Source organism: Bison bison, unplaced genomic scaffold (genome assembly GCF_000754665.1).
Source record: "Bison bison bison isolate TAMUID 2011002044 unplaced genomic scaffold, Bison_UMD1.0 scf7180017864286, whole genome shotgun sequence".
In the NCBI taxonomy this organism is placed as follows: domain Eukaryota; kingdom Metazoa; phylum Chordata; class Mammalia; order Artiodactyla; family Bovidae; genus Bison; species Bison bison.
The window spans coordinates 2,912,433-2,930,045 of NW_011494858.1; the positions used below are offsets into that span (position 1 = coordinate 2,912,433).

A 17,613-nucleotide genomic window follows, 5' to 3' on the forward strand; every position below is an offset into this window, starting at 1 on the left:
TAACATAGTTACAAAATACAAAGAGAAACCTGTTTAAGAAATTTAAAATGTGGCAAGCTAGAAAAGGTTCACCATTTTCTGTGAGTGGAAAGAGAGGAAAAAGGCATTCAACAAATTGGCTCCAGCTGGGCCTTCCAGTTTTGTTCCAATCATAAGCCCAACACAGGAGACAAGGCCTTGGCAAAAGCACCTTCCGTGTGAACTCCACTGATCACTGTGGGGTCCAGGTCACAGCTTGGGGGAGGGGTCTGCCCTTGAGCAGACTCGTGACCGGAAGCCTTGGCGCCATCTGAGGGTCCCCAGGGGTTCAGTGGACTTTACACTTTGCCATATTAGGCAGTGAAGCCAGAGCTCCAATGAATGGAGAATAGTCTCTTATGAGTCCCTAGTTTAGCCAGACAGGAGCTGTTAGGACATCCAGGGAGAAGGTGTTCTTACACTTGGTACTGTTTGGTGACATTGTCAGTGCTGAGAAGTTGGGTGAGTGAATATTTATTTGTAATAGCAGCCTCAACAGTCATGGTGGCTCTGTTCTAGCCATTCAGAGGAAGAATGAGAAAGGCCAGATGTGAAGGTCTAATTTTAGAGAACGAGCATCTTGTAACTCGAACTTAGTGGAGTGCATTAACTCTTTTCCCTTCCCTCTGGACTCATGGGCTTACCCATCATACCAAGTAGGAACACCTCAAATTTTTATCCTTGATCTCAGATTTAATAAAATGGAGCAAATATGTTATCTCACCCCTTTGAACTGTTTAGGGACTTCCTTAGTGGCTCAGCTGGTAAAGAATCCTGCCTGCAATGGGGAAGATCCCCTGGAGAAGGGAAAGGCTACCCACTCCAGTATTCTGGCCTGGAGAATTCCATGGACTGTATAGTCCATGGGGTCGCAGAGCTGGACACGACTGAGTGACTTTCACTTTCACTTTTCACACATGCTCTAAACATGTGCTTGACTCTGGGGGTAAAGAAGCCGCCTGTAAGGCAGGAGACATAGGTTCAATTCCTGGGGTCCGGAAGATCCCTTGGAGGAGGAAATGGCAACCCACTCCAGTATTCTTGCCTGGAGAATCCCATGGACAGAGTAGCCTGGCAGGTTACTTGTCCATAGCGTTAGACACAACTGAGTGACTGAACACAAACAAACAAACCCATTTCCCAACCCAGGTAACTATGGCTCAGACTTCCATCACAGAAGTACCCTGTGGAGTAATGTGTGAATGGAGAGCAGCGGTGATGGCCCTGTGATTTTCCTGCTTCAAGGACCTAAAGGCAAATGAATGGGAAAGAGTTGCCAAGGGCAGTACAGACACAAAACTGGCCTCTAGGTGGTGCTTGAAAGCAGGTTCAGGCAGACTGGCATCCTTTGGGATGAACTCCAGTAATCTGCAGGCTCCTGGGCAAAGTCTTGTACAGACTGTCAGCTGTTCTGCAGGGTGTCCAGGGGGCACCAGGCCAGTGTGAATACATTTCTTCAGTCATTCCTGCAAGGTGTGTATTCCATTTATGTCTGTCAGTTATCACTGTTAAAGTCAGCAAACTGGAGGAAATACACTTAATCAAATAGCTTTTGCCAATCGCAGGTCATTTTATCACAAAGCTTTACTTCAAATCATCTACCTGCTTTTGCCCAGCCCCTGAGTTGTCCAGATGGGAGTGAAGACTTCGTTGGCTTGCAAGTGGAATGTTTCCTAAAGGGGGATTCTTAGTGAAAGTCGCTCAGTCGTGTCCGAGTCTTTGCGACCCCATGGATTGTAGCCTTCCAGGCTCCTCTCTCCATGGGGATTCTCCAGGCAAGCAAACTGGAGTGGGTTGCCGCGCTCTCCTCCAGGGGATCTTCCCAACCCAGGGATTGAACCCAGGTCTCCCACATTGCAGGCAGATTCTTTACCATCTGAGCCACCAGAAAAGCTTTTGTTTTTTTTTAAATTGTAGAATTTTAAAACAGTGGTATAGCTGCTACATTTGATTTAAATATTAACCTGTAATTCCTGCTAAAACATTTGCCATCAATAAAAACAAGCCACCCCCCTCCCTATGTAAACCATGTGGACCTTGTGTGAAATTTACGTAAAGAACCTATTAGTATAAACATGCTCACTCAAAAGGAAACCTGTAGAATAAAAATTTAAGACTCTATGGAACCAGGCTGATTTTAACATATACTTTTTTTTATTAAATATGTAAAAAGATAAACGCAAGTCAAGTTATTCACATATTCAGAGACAAAAAACTATTCTACCATGCGACAATAGATGGGTAATGTAAAATGAATGTGATACATCTGAATAAGACCTTTTCATCTATTATGTCATTACTTATCTATATTTATAATTAACAATACATTTGTTTACATTCCTTTCAGTTTACATTTAATATATAACAAAAGCTTTATGGTGTACTATTTAGTAAAAGTAATCTGAATGCATATTAAACCTTAACGGAATAATGGAAATACTCACCAGGGAAGGGAGGAGTTCCTGGTTCCCTTCTGGAGTTTACTTCTCTCGGGGTGTGTCTTTTGTCTTTTTTCTGCTTTTCTGCTGTTTTCTCTTTACTCCCTGCTTCAATCACTTCCTACCTGATATGAGCAGTGGACATACTATAATCAGCTGTGGCGGGTGTGAAGGGGACCCTAAGACCCAAGTCCAGCAGATGCTTCTCAGCCCAGCATGAGGATGTGTGACGAGGGCGGGGGACATGGAGGAAAGCCCACGCTGGCTGCTGAGATGAATGATGGGACACAGTCATCAGGGAGAAAGGAGCAGTCCTGGGAAATGAGAGATGAGCTGCACTAGAGGCTGGGGTGCAGCCAGAGAGGACTGAGAAAGTTAGCTGTCAAAGATACCCCGAGGCACCAGAGATGTCCCGTGCGGCGGAAGATGCCCCAGATGGAGACAGAAAGGGGAGTATATAGCTCCTCTCTAAATAAACCAAGAGTCTGCCCCAAGACACCAGGAAGGAAGCGGGAATAGGATGACTGGCGAAAGTTATCTTTGCCAGGTGTCTGGCCAGTATGTTAATAGCCAAGAAAGTCAGGGATCTAGGGAGGAACAGAGTGGCTGAGGGTCACTGGCGAGGCTTAAGCACACTACCCAGTAATCACCCTCATGATGGGAGTGTGGGTCCTGCCCTACCTGGCACCGGGTGTTACTGATGTGTCCAGGGCAAGCAAAAAAACTGCCCGGGAACCACTGAAGTGTCACCTGCACGGAACTACTTATTGTGCCTCTTCACCAGAGCTGTCTGAAAAGAAGGAAACTCAGTGAGTGCGACAGGCTTGGGAGGGGACACGCCGGGAAGCACGAAGCTGTGTATAGCACGACCACGCCCTGTGACCAGGTGTGGGAGGATGTCACCGCAGAGAGCCAGGCTGGATTCCAGCCTGAGAGAATCAGGCTGTCGCCGAGGTGCAGAGCAAGCAGGAGAGAGAAGAAAGGGAGACCAAGCCCCACGGAACAGCTGTCCACTTCTGCAGTGTCCGCAACAACCTCAAAAATACAAGCAATCCTTTTCACGTGTAACTCGATAAATACCACTCTGCTGCCAAAGATCTGAGAAGACTCCTTTTGGTGGAAAGCTTCAAAGCTAGAATTTAGAATTCATATTTCATCAGTTAATAAAGAAATGTCAAAGCTTTATGAGACATAATTCAGAAATTTATTTGAAGCTTTTTCAGTTAAGAGGAAAGGGGGGGAGCACACTTGTTTGTGTTTTGTTGCACCTGCTAAGTCAAATAACAAGTGAAAGAAAATCTAAAGTTAGAAACCAAGTGAAGTGAATGATCCAGGGAGGGAAACCATCTTTCAAAGGGGCGGTGGGGGGGTGGGGGGAGAAAAAGATTTGGAAAGATACTAAGAAAATGTGCAAATATTAGTTTAAAAAAAATAAGGAATGCTTTTAATTCATTCATGTTTCCTCTATTTATGAATTGCTACGGTTTAGCGAAGGTCAATGACAAGGAGGGCCATCGTACTGAAGAGGGGGAATTCCTTATTCCAGAAGGTATTGGGAGTCAGATTTTTCTGTGCTGTCTTTCCAGTGTCAACACCAGACTTCAGAAGCAGGGTTCTCCCTTGGGCTTACACTCCTATCCTAAGGTCGTCACTGCAGGCCTTCCAGCAATTATGTGGCACGCCCAGGGCTGCACACCCTGAAGTCATTCTTTAGGATCCCTAGCGTGGATGACAGGGCTGGGGCTAAAACCCACATGAAGAGACAGGAAGGACCTGTGCCTGTGCAGACCCCCTCTGACTGCAGACCCCCGATGACAGCTTTTGGGGAGAGTGGCTGCCCACCAAAGAGGACCCTGAGAAAGAAAACAGCATGAGAACCTGGGTGGGGGCAGGGGGTAGGGGCACGCAGTAGGAGGGCCACGTCGCGATGGTGTTCTCCTTGAGTGAATGTCTTCCAAAACTAACAACATATTGTGTGGCTGTCTAACATGCTGATGGATGAACACTGCTAGGCCCTGAAGTCCTAGTTTTGATTCCTTTTTTCTTCCCTTTCATTTGTGAGTGGAGGGAGAAACTGACTCTGTGTTTTTCCCCATGAAACAAGTCACTGTCATATGGCTTTCATATCAAGTTATCTGTTTCCCTTTGTTCCAATTTATTATTTGACCAAATTTATGTTCACAGAGGTTAGACTTGCAAACATCAAAGCACCACAAATGTGTGTGACATCTAGTGACACTGGGTTGAGAAATGCCAATATAAATACCATATATCAAATTACCATTGTTTCACACCAGGATAAAAAGGGAGTGGTGGTGGTGGTGGTGGTGGTGGTAGGGTTGGGGAGAAGTTGTTCTGGAAAGAAATGCAAAGAGCAGAACCAATCTCAAGCAGCCAAGTGGGGAAGTTGAAGGTGTGTGGCCCCCGGGATGTCTCGGGGAGGCCGCCCATGGCCGCTGCTAGTGTGTCTTGGCAAAGGAAATGGGAACCGAGGGCAGTGCTGGCGTGGGCGCTGGCGCGATGATGTAACAGCAGACTGGGAACAACTGGTTTCTGATGAGCTTGAGGCCACACGTGTTCCAATTCTCCGGAAGAGAAGTTCCCACCAAAACGGAAGTGTGGAGAGCTGCCGGGACGGTTCAGTACTCTTCCTGCTGCTGGGGCTGCTGTTCGTGGACTTGCTCCTCTGCTTCCGGCTCCTCCGGGTGGCCCTCCTGCGGGGGAGGGGAGAGGGGCCAGGGGGAGGTTTCAACTGATGGAGCTGACGGCCGCCGGCGGCCCCGCCGTGACTGCGCAGCACGGCGTCTCCATGGAGCGAGTCACGCGGAGCCTCCCTGCTCCCAGGAGCCAAGGCACACAGAGGGACGCCTTCCCGTCCCCCGCCCCTTCAAAAATCGGATCTTTCTAGAACACAGCCAGCAGGCTTTGTGCACCGCATTTTCCTTCTATCCACTTTGGAAGCACAGCCTCACAGAACGTATGACATACTTTCCCACCCTCCGTAAGAGAGTAAACCAAAGGACCCAGGAGTGTTATGATAACCAGGGGTGAGCCTGCTGTGTCAGGGCGCTGAGCCCCAGGACCCCGAGGCTGACTGAGGGCTTCCTGTCTCCTGCCCTGCTGTGTCTTCCTCCTCACCTGGTAGCGTGTCTGCTTGAAGCAGACCCTTTGTTATAACCTGTTACTCCTCTGATGTGGAGAAGCAGCTTGTCAAGAGTGGTTAGGTAAAGAAAAGGGTGACAGCCACAGTTCCGGGCTGCTCCCGGCCAGGCGGTTTCTCCATTAAGGGAGCTCAGGAGTTGAGCTCCTTCCGGCCATATATTTTGGGTACGTGAGGCATTTTTTGCTTACTTTTGATGGTTGAGGTGTTCCTCCACTTGGTTCCAAAGGACCTATTTACTACTTGCCTTTAACCCAGGGAAATACACTGTGAATACCAACCCAGGGGAATACCAACCTTGGTCAATCACACCTGTAAATCTTTTAATTTTCTGACCTCTCAAATAATAATCAGCTCTTTGTTACTCAAACAGAGGGAGTGCTGCTGATCAACAAGGCCAACTGCTGCCTCCAGAATGCACAACGCCTTGCAATGCAGTTGGGAGCACCCGCTGGGACACAGACACACTCGTTTTCTCACACTTTGCACACTTCCTTCCTGTCTGGCCCTATTCCCTTTAGCCCAGGACATCTCTCTCAAGATCCAACTGAAATACAGCAGGATCATGTCTACAGACCCCAGAGGCAGGCTTCTCTTTCCTTCTTCCTGCAACGTTTTGCTTATTTTACCTTGGCTGTAAAACTTTGATTTGTAATCTTGCTTGTCTTAGCCTTGTGGATCCTGAGGCTCCAGAAGTTGGGACAGGGCCTCATCCATTTGTGTCAGACCGCACATGTGTGTACAACTCTTGTGCACATGTGTCAGGAGGAGGACATCAGACAGGGTGCCACAACAGATGACCCAGACTATCAGCCGAGGTCCCGTGCCACTTATCTTCTGAGAGGCAGCATTAATATCAAGGTTATAAGCATGGACCTGGAGTTCATAGCCCAGATCCATTATTTACAAGCTGAGTGACTTTGGGTGACTTAACTGCTGGGTGCCTTGGTTTTCTCCTCTGTAAAATGGGCAACAGACCAAAAGTGCCCACTGAATAGAGTTTTCAATGGGTGTCATTGATCAGTGAATCAACGGAGTCACTGAATTCGACAGAGGGCTCTGAGTTAGCATAGCTAAAGTGCCTAGAACAGTGTTTGGCACAGAAGTGTGAGCTGTGATTTTTTTTTTCTGGAAAGGAGAAAACTCATTGGAATATATTTTAGAAGTAAAAAAGATTTTTAAAAAAGTAATCTTTTCTACAACAGGAAGAGAAAATGATGCCATACTGAAGACTTACGTTCAAATCTAGCACCATCCCCGGCTGGACTGGGGTCAAGATACACATGAAATATTCAGTCTCCCTACAACCACACCTATCATCACACTCAACTCGGCTCCACCTCTGAAGCGTGAAGACCCCAATCCTCCTCTCTGCCCACATCTGCTGTCCTTTGGGACCCCTTGCTCCTTAATCCCTTAACCGCCATGTCCTTTGACTTCCAAGCCCTGAGCCCTCCTTTACTCCAGGCTCTGCCAGTTCCTCCCCAGGCCAGCCCCGCAGCATGCTCCTCGTGCCTCTGTACTCCCCTGCTCTGCACAGAGTTAGGGCCTCACGGACAGAGGCACCCTCCCACCCTCCCGGGAGCAGAAGAGCACCCCTGCTGGGATCAGACAGGGAGGAGGAGCCACTAGCCGCCTCCAGTCCGGGAGCAAAGAAGGGAAGTCCTGCTCCTGGGAGGTAGACCAGGGACCCCCGTGTCTGCTCTGCTGCACACTGCTCCCCACTCCTCTCTTACTGCCTTCACCCCAGAACGGGTCACTCCTCTGAGCTTTACATCCATGACTCATGCTTCCATCAGGGTGTACACTGCAGCTCTCTGGGTGTCTCTGTGTGTGTGTATCTCTGTGTGTCTGCCTCCACTGTCTGGCTACAAGGCTGACTTGCAGACTCAAGCTGACTCTACTCGACGTCTCCAGCTGGACTCGGAGCCTCTGAATCCCTCAGGGGTTAGAGATCTTGTTTGATTCATCACCCTGACTTTAAAGAGTTAGCTGCTTCCATGTCACATCACCCGGACTTCAGCTGGTTTCAAGTGTGCTTCTCTTACACAACTGTTTTTGTGAATGTTAGGCAGATGGTGGGAAGATTGCAGAAATAAGGCTCTATTTGACAGTTTACAGAAAATCCTGTCTGCTCACACCAGGACTGGGAGTCAACTGTGGGATGACAGATTTAATCCCTCAATTGTGGGATGATGGATTTAATCCCGGACTGGAAGTTGGAAGAGGTGGATTCAAGGAACCGTGGGCCTGTTACACCAGTGGCGGGCCCAGAAACCCACTCACTGGGTTAGGCCCCTCCCCAGGCCTGCTTTCCACACGTGCTGACCAAGGGGGTAGGTGTGGTGTCCTGGCCTAGGCCTCGGGTCTCCAGCTGGCCGAGGGCAGCCCCTCACTCATGGGGCGCCCCTGTGAGGTCACACAGTTCATCGGCAGGAGCCTCGGACCCCAGAGCACTCTTCTTACTGATTAACACGGGTGTAAAGAACAAACGTCCTGCACTACCAAAGGATTGCTAACACCTGGGGTGCAAATGAAGGTGCCCTGAAGGCCTGGCAGGACACACCCATCACACACCACCACGAGGAGCTCCTAGCCCGCTGTGCCATGGAGGCGCTCATGCTCAAAGATGATCTTTCCCTTCTGCCCCATGCAAGAGGGAGGAACTCAAACACACAGGCGAGGAGGCAGCCAGGCGAAACCAAGGTCAAATACATGACTCAAGCACCGGGGCGCCACCTGCTTAATTAAGTCTAACATTTGGATGTCAGTCCATCACCACTTCCTAAATGATTAGCTGTCAGCGGCTGCTTTGGAGTTCCTCATTCTTTCAATGATCAACAGAAGGAGAAGCGAGCCGCAAGTCAGCGCTGGAGGAGGCTCTGGGCTACTGTGGGTGGGAGAGTGGGGGTGGCTCCCACCTTTCTAGATGGAGGCTCATCCGCTGCTCCTACACCAGCACATCCGGCTGTTCTTTCCTCTGCTTTGTTCGTGCTGTTTCCTCTGCAGAAAAAGCACTCCCCCGTCCTGAGCTCTGCAACTGGTCACATTCCTCATCATCTTTCAACGTCCAACACAAATGTCATCTTCTCTGTGAAGTCCCGGCCTGTCCCTCCAGGCTGTCTTTATGTGCGCCCCACACAAGTTTATTTATGTCTCCATCACCGCATTTATCACAGCCTGACATATTCCAGTCGGCGGTGTCCGCGTTCTCTCTCTCTCCCTCTTGCCAGGGCAGCAAGCTCTGCGAAGGCAGGGGCTGTGTCTGCCTTCTACACACCCAATGCTGCGTCCAGTGACAGAAATGCAGGCTGAATCCAAAAGACATGGGCGGAGCTGGGGAGGTAGCTTAAGCCATTCCACCCAAAGTGGCTTCCGGGACAGGACCGCAGGAAACACGCGCCTCTGTATTAGCAGGTGACCCTCTGCTGACAGAAGCACAGGGCAGCAGCTACGCAAGGACCAAGCCCAGACACCTGTGGCCCCAAGCCAAGTATTAAAGATGATGAGAATCATCAAGACAGGAACGGGACAGCAAGCTGGCCATCTGCTCTGGAAACTTCCCTGAGGTTTCTATGACTGCAAAGTGAACTGCCTCTGTTTACTTTTACACTCCAAACTCATCTGCATGTCTACATCTTCCAAACATGTTATTCTAGGATCGGCTGGACTATAAGAGTCAAAGACCAGCCAAGGTGAAATAAAGACTGAGGGAGGAGACCTCTCCGCCTGTAGTGCCGACGCAGGGTCCATCCGTGGTTAACTGCCGAGCAGACCCTCGGTGCGGCCTCGGATTCCTCAGCACCTCCCCCACTTCCAGGAGGAAGGCAACCAGAAATCTCCGCCTCTCGGAGGTGCACAGAAGTCAGGCCAGCGGCGACAGGAATAAAGTGCTGGCATTTTTTTCCCAGACACCATATGCACCATGGCTGCATGTCCAGCCAGAACTGAAGTGTGTGAATGGCCTGAAAACAGGACGCACGGTCAGGGTGAAGCACAGTGGGGGGGAAAGGAGGCTTCTGGAGCTTTCGGGGCGGGTGCAGTATACTGTCACATTCTAAACAAGGGCACCTGGCATATTCCAGCAGATCCTCTACAGAACACTCAGCATAGCCTGAAATATTTCTTTTGGAGCTGTCCAGACCCAGATTTGCATGAGAAGTTATCCTGAAATGAGAAAAATTAAGGCAGCAACTGCGTTTGAAGGTGCTGAGCACATTGTTCCCCAACTGACACCTTTCCTGGGCAAGGGTGGAAGCTTTTTAAAAAAAAAAAAAAAAAATTTGTTTCTGGCTGCACTGGGACTTTGCTGCCATGTGCAGGCTCCCTAGTTGAGGTGCACAGGCTGCTTATAGTGGCAACTTCTCTTGCTGTGGAGCAGGGGCTCTAGAACACAGGCTCAATAGTTGGATGCGTGGGCTTAGGTGCTCTGAGACATGCGGGGTCTTCCCAGATCAGGGATCGAACCCACGTCTCCTGCATTGACAGGTGGATTTCTTTACCACTGAGCCACCAGGGAAGCCCAAGTGGATGCTTTTTAAAGGCTCACCCCCTTAATGGTAGAACCTGGATAAGCTGGGAAGCAGCCACAAAAACAGGATTCGTTATGCTCAGGGAGGGAGGCAAACCTCGGTGGGTCTAGGGTGTCTAGGATGTTCTGTGAACCTCTAGGAAGACAAGCAGGGAGCAGAGCAGGATGACCACTCTCCTGAGCCCCTCACCGTCCACTGCTAGGAAGTGTCATGTGTACACGTGTGTGCAGTAAGGAGAATCCCCTGCAGTGTCCGGCACACAGCAGTCACCCCTATCTTTCTATATAGAAATCAAAGTTTAAAAAAAAATGGGTCCTGTCACATTTTAAACAAGGACACCTGGCATATTCCAGCTGATCCTCTATGGAACACTCAGCATAGCCTCAAGTGTTTCTTTTGGAGCTGTCCAGACCCAGAGCTGCTATCCTGGAATGAGAAAAATGACAGCAGCAACTGGGTTTGAAGGTTTTGCTCTGGTCACCCACACATGTAGTTTGTGTTGTCTATCTTCTAGATTCCCGCGGCCTGGTTACTGCCTCTAAATCTCTTCCTGGACTTCAGATGCTTCCCAGCACACACCCGGCAGCAAGGCCGCCATCTCTCTCTCCTCCCGACCACGTTTCTCCCTCTCTGACAACACCAGAACAACAAAGGTGGGTCTGGCTGCTGCCAGCCAGGAGAAAAGGGACGTTCTCGATGGATGCTGAATTAACAGGAAGCCCAGCGGCTAGAACGATACTTTTGAAGGTGCCAAACAACAAAACGAGATGATGGGAGTTGTTTGAGAAAACCCAGGGAGGACGTTGACTAATTCCTGCTTCACATACAGAACACGGGCAACTCAATACTGTCAATTAGACAAAGTCTATCCTGTAGTTCCCCTACGTGGTACCGCCTTTACTTTCGCCCTTGCCCACGGCACCCAACACACTGAGAAGTGGGAACACAATCCTTAAGATTTTGGGGCTTTGAGTTAGAGAAACCTGGGTAGTGATGGAGCATATTAAGGGTGGATCACTGGACAAGTAATTTTATATCTGTGATGCAGAGGTAAGTAATAGTACTCACACGACGTAAAAGGATGTGGTGAGAAATGTATTTAGAACACGAATGTAGTATCTAGCACGCGCTAAATGTGCAATGTCAGCTATCACAACTGTTCCTATTTAAAAGGCGTTCCTATTTAAAATATTCCCTGTTTAAAAGGTGGCTCAGGCTTGCAGAAGGGAGGGCATGAACTCAGAGCTCGAGTTCAAAAGCAAATTATGATGCTTATTTGCTTGGGAATGTTCTTTAATCTCTCTGCCGCCTTAGTTTCTCTCATCTGTAAAATGGGATAACACCCATATCTACTTAATTCTCTGGAGAATTAAAGGAGCTGACACATGTAAAGCCCTTGGCTCTTCCCCCTCATATCCCATCCCAAGAGTCTGTGGAAAGGCCTTGCTAATAAACCCATTAGTCCCAATAACTGATGATGTGTTGAAATATTACTTCTTTGCGGGGAGGCAGGGTGTGTGTTCATTGCCTATACTCTGCAGAATGGCTTGCTGAAGCCAGACCTCAGCAAGCTGGTGCTGGTGTGTATGCTGGGGGGGTGGTGGTGGTAGAAATGGTCTAACAGAAGCTGAGTGTGTAGTCATGGAGGAAGACACCCCTAAACTCTCTCCCCTGGGACAAGAGCTCCTGCCCACGGCCAGCCCTCATATCATTAGCTAGGAAGTCTGAGGCTCTGCCAACCCTTCATTTGGAGTTTGCTTGTTGGTGCTCTTACACAAGGACTCCTTCTTAGGACAAGATCTGGCTGGAGGTCAGGAGCAGAAGGCTTTTCCTCCTGTTGGCAGCGTGGTAGGAAGGTTCCATCCTGCAGGATGCCCTGCTCCCGTGAGCAGGCACCACCCTGGATGGCAGCACATGGTTCACTCTGGCTCACGGAACCACACAGACCTCATCAGGTTCTGCCTCAAACAAGCTTGTGAAGACAATAACCACAGTTCATCTAGTGCCTGATGGATGACAAAGCATCTATACACACAGAACGTCATGGAAACACCACTCTGGGTGGTGCAGAGACACTGGCAGAAGGACCCCTACCACCCGCCAGGCTCCCGTCGTCCACGGCACCCAGGGGGCCCAGCTCCCCTGCCGCCCACCACACTCAGGGGCCCCAGCTCTTGTACGGTCCACGGCCCCTGGGGGGCCCGGCTCCCCTGTTGTCCACACTGCCTGGGGGGCCTGGCTCCCCTGCCGTCCACGCCACCCCGGGGGGCCTGGCTCCCCTCCTGTCCATGCCGCCGCCCTCCAGAAGGCGAAGCCCCAGTGGGCTCCCAGTCCTGCTGGGGGGCTTCTCCCGCCCTGTGCAGGCAGGCGTGGGGTGACCCGCCCTGGGCTCTGCCATTCATCCTGCCCCTTCCCCGCCTTGTTCCCAAGACTCCCGCTCCTCTGCTGCTTCATATGCCTGCTTCCCATCCCCGGATGGAGCCACCACCTGGGTTCCCCACTCAGCACATTCACTCATGGGGAGCAGCCCTAGGCCTCCCTGCGAAGGAGGCCATCCGGGAGTATCTGCCCACAGAAGGCTGTCCCACGACGCTACTCTGTGCTGGCGATGGGTAACCAAGACAACCAGCCAGGAAGGCAGAACCAGACGGCCGTGGGGCTGACGGGGACGGGAAGAGCATCGTCTACATTACTGTTTCCTTTCACCACGCCCTGCTCCATCATGAAGAAAGAAGAATCTCTACACACACTCTTACTGCTCATTTGCTCCAGGAGCTGAAAACCACTTGAGGCTGTGCAAGCCTGTTTCTCTCAACCCAAGGCCCCGCCCCCCACGACTGGGGACATCCACTCCTCTCTTCCGGGATTTAGGAATGCAAGTCCCCTCGGCAGGGTCAGCGGGTGAGGCTCGTGCTGAACCCTCTGGGAACACTGCGTGCCACGGCCGAGCTCACTGAGCCCCCGGGGCAGTCTCTGAAGGTACAGCCATCACTGTGCCGTGACCAAGAGCATCACTCTAGACCATGAGCATCCGTGCTCTGCTCACACTCACGTGTTCATCCGAAGCGTAGAGGACGTCCATTAGTCGCTGCACGAGGTCGTCGTTTTCCTGCCCATGTTCCTGGCACAGGAGCTCAATCTCTCTCAACTTTCCGAAGTAGAAATCCCTTTCTTTTTCCACGCCTTCGAGGGCAAGTTTTAACGAATGTACCTGGCGAGGGTGGGGAAGGTGGAAAAGAAAACCCTCAAAAAATACAGCATTAAGAAATAAGTGACCAAACATGCCTGCGTATAAGGATGCGAAACGTGAAAAGACAGACGTGCAAAAATGACAGATGTGCAACAGTAACGGATGGGCAAGTCCGGGGAGAGAGACAAAGGCTGCTTTTGGAGCCTGAGCCTGGGGCCGGGACCCAACTGCAGCAGCACGTCAGTCACTCCTGTCAGCTGAACGTTTATGGTAACGTCAGGCCTGGGGATCCTTCGTCAGCAGACAGTTCCACTTGGGCTCCAAGTCAGCTTTCCTTTCCCACTGACATGGCTGGGGCACACCATCCCCCGCAATTCGTTGGTCCTCTACAGGGAGGGGGATTAGAGGGCATGGGGAGGGGGCAGCATCAGGGAGCGGCTGTGGACCCTCCTTTCTTTCTTCACGTCACTTGCATGGAGAGCTGCCTTCAGCTTTGGAGCCCCAGCTCCTGACCCAAACTGGACAAGTGCGTCTGCGGGGAGCCAGGGGCTCGGCTGCACAGGGAAACCGGTCAGGCCAGCAGCAGGCTGAGTGGAGCTGCCTCAGCTCCTCTAGGGCTCGCTTTGAGCTCATCACAGGAAAGGTGATAGTGTGGAAGCCCCATTCTCTCAGCAGAATAGTCCCCATTTCCTTTTTTCTCCCTTGGTGCTGGTTCAGGGGCCTCCCAGCTTCTCACACTGGTAAAAGGAAGGGGGCAAGTTATAAGGCTGAGTCCGCCAGAGCCATCACCTGGGCTGAAGAAACCCGGAAGGGCGTGCAGACAGACCTGGTCTCAAATTCCAGGCTGCAGGGCCAGCAACCCCACACAGGCCCAAACCATCACCCCTTCCTATTCTCGGAGAAGCCCTCAATTTTTTTTAAACCCTTTGAGCAGTTATACATTTAAGCAAAGAACATCTGTAGAAGTAAACTAGGTCTTTCACGGTCCTCCTCAGGTGTAACCTCTCTCAGTATATGAAAAATCACCCTTAACAGGTTTCCAAAGATAATATTTGGAGTGGAAATCTCTCTGTTTCTAGTAACGCCAGGCCTTTGCACATGCTATTTAGCTGTCTGGAGTTACTGATTCATTGAAACAGACACTCAGCACATGCAGTGGCCCTCTCCTCATGCACCCAGCAAACCTGAATCCATCCAGCAAGACTCAAGGGTACGGGTCTTCCTCAGAGTTAACCCCACTGACGCCCTCACGCAGCTGCTCACAAAGCAGAGGAGGAGGGACTTCCCTGGTGGGTCCAGTGGCTAACACTCCATGCTCCCAATGCAGGGGGCCAGAGTTCGATCCCTGGTCAGGGAACTAGATCACAAAGGCTGCAACTAAGAGTTTAAATGCTGCAACTAAAGATGCTGCACGCGGCAACAAACGCCCAGTGCAGCCAAATAAATAACTAACGAGAACCAAAAAGGCAACGGAGGATCACCAGCTTCTGGCTATAACTCTTCTTTCTGATAATACTGTGGCATTGTGGCTTGTGCTCAGTCGTGTCCGACTCTTTGTGACCCCATGGACTGTAGCCCGGCAGGCTCCTCTGTCCATGGACATTTGTAAAAACTGAAGACAACCCAGTTGCCTGAATTTCAGAAAAAAAAAGAAAACCCTCTTGACTCTGGCATCCTCCTCCTCAAACGTGACTACAAGTCCATCTCAAGCCTGCACTGGTGTCAGTGGATGGGTCTATGGAGTTCAGGAATCTGCTGACTGCCAGGTCCCCTTCCCCTGGACCAGGCAAGAAAGGGCTCTGGATGTCTCTACCCCATGGAAACCACAGGCTCGTCTGCCTCTTGCCTGGTGTGGTCTGTGCAGTGAATCAAGAGCTGAAGCTCAGTAGAAACACCCAGCCCAGGGCGGCCCATGCAGCTATTCCAGGCGCATCAAGTAATATGTGCAGCTATAAACATTCCCTGGTAAAAACAACAGGAGCTAAATTACCCGGTGAAAGATCAGTTGGCGAAGGGGATTCCATTTTCACAGTCCCACTCCAATGTGTCAGAGCAGGAGCCTGAACGGTAGCGGGGCAAATGCTAGGGATGCAGCCTGGAGGAGAGTCAAGTTCTCTTCTCCCGATTCTCCACCACCCCGGTGTCCATACACTGCAGATGTGCCCAGCCTTCCTGTCTGAGCCACTGACAGGGTCTGTGAGGGCTAACCAGGCCCACTCTCCTCGCCCCGTGGTCCCCGAGCATGGCAGGGACCCCAGCCCGCAGCCCCTGATTATTTCAGTCATGTCTTTTCCTCCCCTGATTCATCTCTATCACTGACACCGTCTGGCACAGTGGTGCTTTCAGAGCATCATGGGAGACTGCCCGCGTCAAGGCACGAGACCAAGTACGTGAGAATTCTTAAAGTCCATGGCACTTGTCACCTTGTCTATTACCACTGCTATTCGCTCTTTGGCTTGGGCACTGTCACTCGGCCCTTCCTTGTCTTCCTGTCCTCAGTTCCAACACAGCGATGCCTGTATGAGGCTCCCCACCAGCTTCAGGGGGGCACCTTGTAGGCTCTAGGGACAGAAAATGGAGGGAGCACTAACACAGCCTTGGAAGTACAGCTGAAGGAGGTGCTCAGTAAGCAGTTGGTGAATGAAGGCTCACAAGGTAGGAGGTATCCAACCTTCCCACCGGGGGATAGACGGAGGTACAGGGACAGACGGAGGTATGGGCACAATGCTCCTCCACGTGTGGGCACTGGGGACAGCCCGGGGGTGAGGCCTCTGAATGGAGGAATTACAGCTGGGGGAGGAAGACCACTGAAACGTACTTCTCTCTATTCTGTCTTCTTGAGAGTGGTGTTATGAATAGAAGGACAGTTCAGTTTCCCTGGTGGCTCAGGGTAAAGAATCCACCTGCCAATGCAGGAAATGTGGGTTTGATCTCTGGGTCGGGAAGATCCCCTAGAGTAGGAAATGGCTACCCACTCCAGTATTCTTGCTTGGGAAATCCTATGGACAGAGGAGGCTGGTGGCTATAGACTATGGAGTTGCAAAAGAGCTAGACACGACTTAGTGACTGAGCATGCATGGTTTAGCTGAAGCACTGCAGAGAGCATGGGCCCTCAGGGCTCTGGGGCTCTGGGTGCGCTCTTGGGAGCCCAGAACCAGCCCCAGGAGAAGAAGTGGGGCTGGTAGGCGCAGGCTGTACAGCCAGAGGGGCAGGTGGGATCCAAGGTTTCCAGGCGGTTCTACTTTGGGTTAGAGGGTTGGGAACCTAGGTGTGGTAGAAGTAGATGATGATGAAGAAGCATGAAATAATAAAGCTATTAAGAGAATCTGAGTTTCTAAGGAGAAAGGTCGAACGGTTCTATGAAGACCTACGATACCTTTTAGAACTAACACCCAAAAAATATGTCCTTTTCATTATAGGGGACTGGAATGCAAAAGTAGGAAGTTAAGAAACCCCTGGGGTAACAGGCAAATTTGGCCTTGGAAAATGGAATGAAGCAGGGCAAAGGCTAATAGAGTTTTGCCAAGAGAACGCACTGGTCATAGCAAACACCCTCTTCCAACAAAACAAGAGAAGACTCTACAAATGGACATCACCAGATGATCAACACCGAAATCAGACTGATTATATTCTTTGCAGCCAAAGAGGGAGAAGCTCTATACAGTCAGCAAAAACAAGACTGGGAGCTGACTGTGGCTCAGATCATGAACTCCTTATTGCCAAATTCAGACTTAAATTGAAGAAAGTAGGGAAAACCACTGGATCATTCAGGTATGACCTAAATCAAATCCCTTATGATTATACAGTGGAAGAGAGAAATAGATTTAAGGGACTAGATCTGATAGATAGAGTGCCTGATGAACTATGGACTGAGGTTCATGACAGGAGACAGGGATCAAGACCATTCCCATGGAAAAGAAATGTAAAAAAGCAAAATGGCTGTCTGGGGAGGCCTTACAAATAGCTGTGAAGAGAAGAGAAGTGAAAAGCAAAGGAGAAAAGGAAAGATATAAGCATCTGAATGCAGAGGTCCAAAGAATAGCAAGGAGAGATAAGAAAGCCTTCCTCAGCAATCAATGCAAAGAAATAGAGGAAAACAACAGAATGGGAAAGACTAGAGATCTCTTCAAGAAAATCAGAGATACCAAGGGAACATTTCATGCAAAGATGGGCTCAATAAAGGACAGAAATGGTATGGACCTAACAGAAGCAGAAGATATTAAGAAGAGGTGGCAAGAATACACAGAAGAACTGTACAAAAAAAAATCTTCACGA

General features: G+C 50.3%; 1 protein-coding gene across 3 annotated transcripts in view; it reads right to left on the minus strand.

Annotated features, from left to right (window-relative positions):
• Window positions 1-2,150: 2,150 nt before the first annotated feature.
• The window catches only part of MAPRE2 (microtubule-associated protein, RP/EB family, member 2), a 189,443-nt gene continuing 173,980 nt past the window's right edge, over window positions 2,151-17,613 (minus strand). For all 3 annotated transcript variants that reach the window (XM_010849765.1, XM_010849763.1, XM_010849762.1), the window contains 2 exons: window positions 13,201-13,359; window positions 2,151-5,170 (listed from right to left, as the gene is read on the minus strand). In XM_010849765.1, coding sequence (XP_010848067.1) covers window positions 5,096-5,170; window positions 13,201-13,359 — 234 coding nt within the window. In that variant the 3' untranslated portion in view covers window positions 2,151-5,095. The remainder of the gene's footprint in view (window positions 5,171-13,200; window positions 13,360-17,613) is intronic.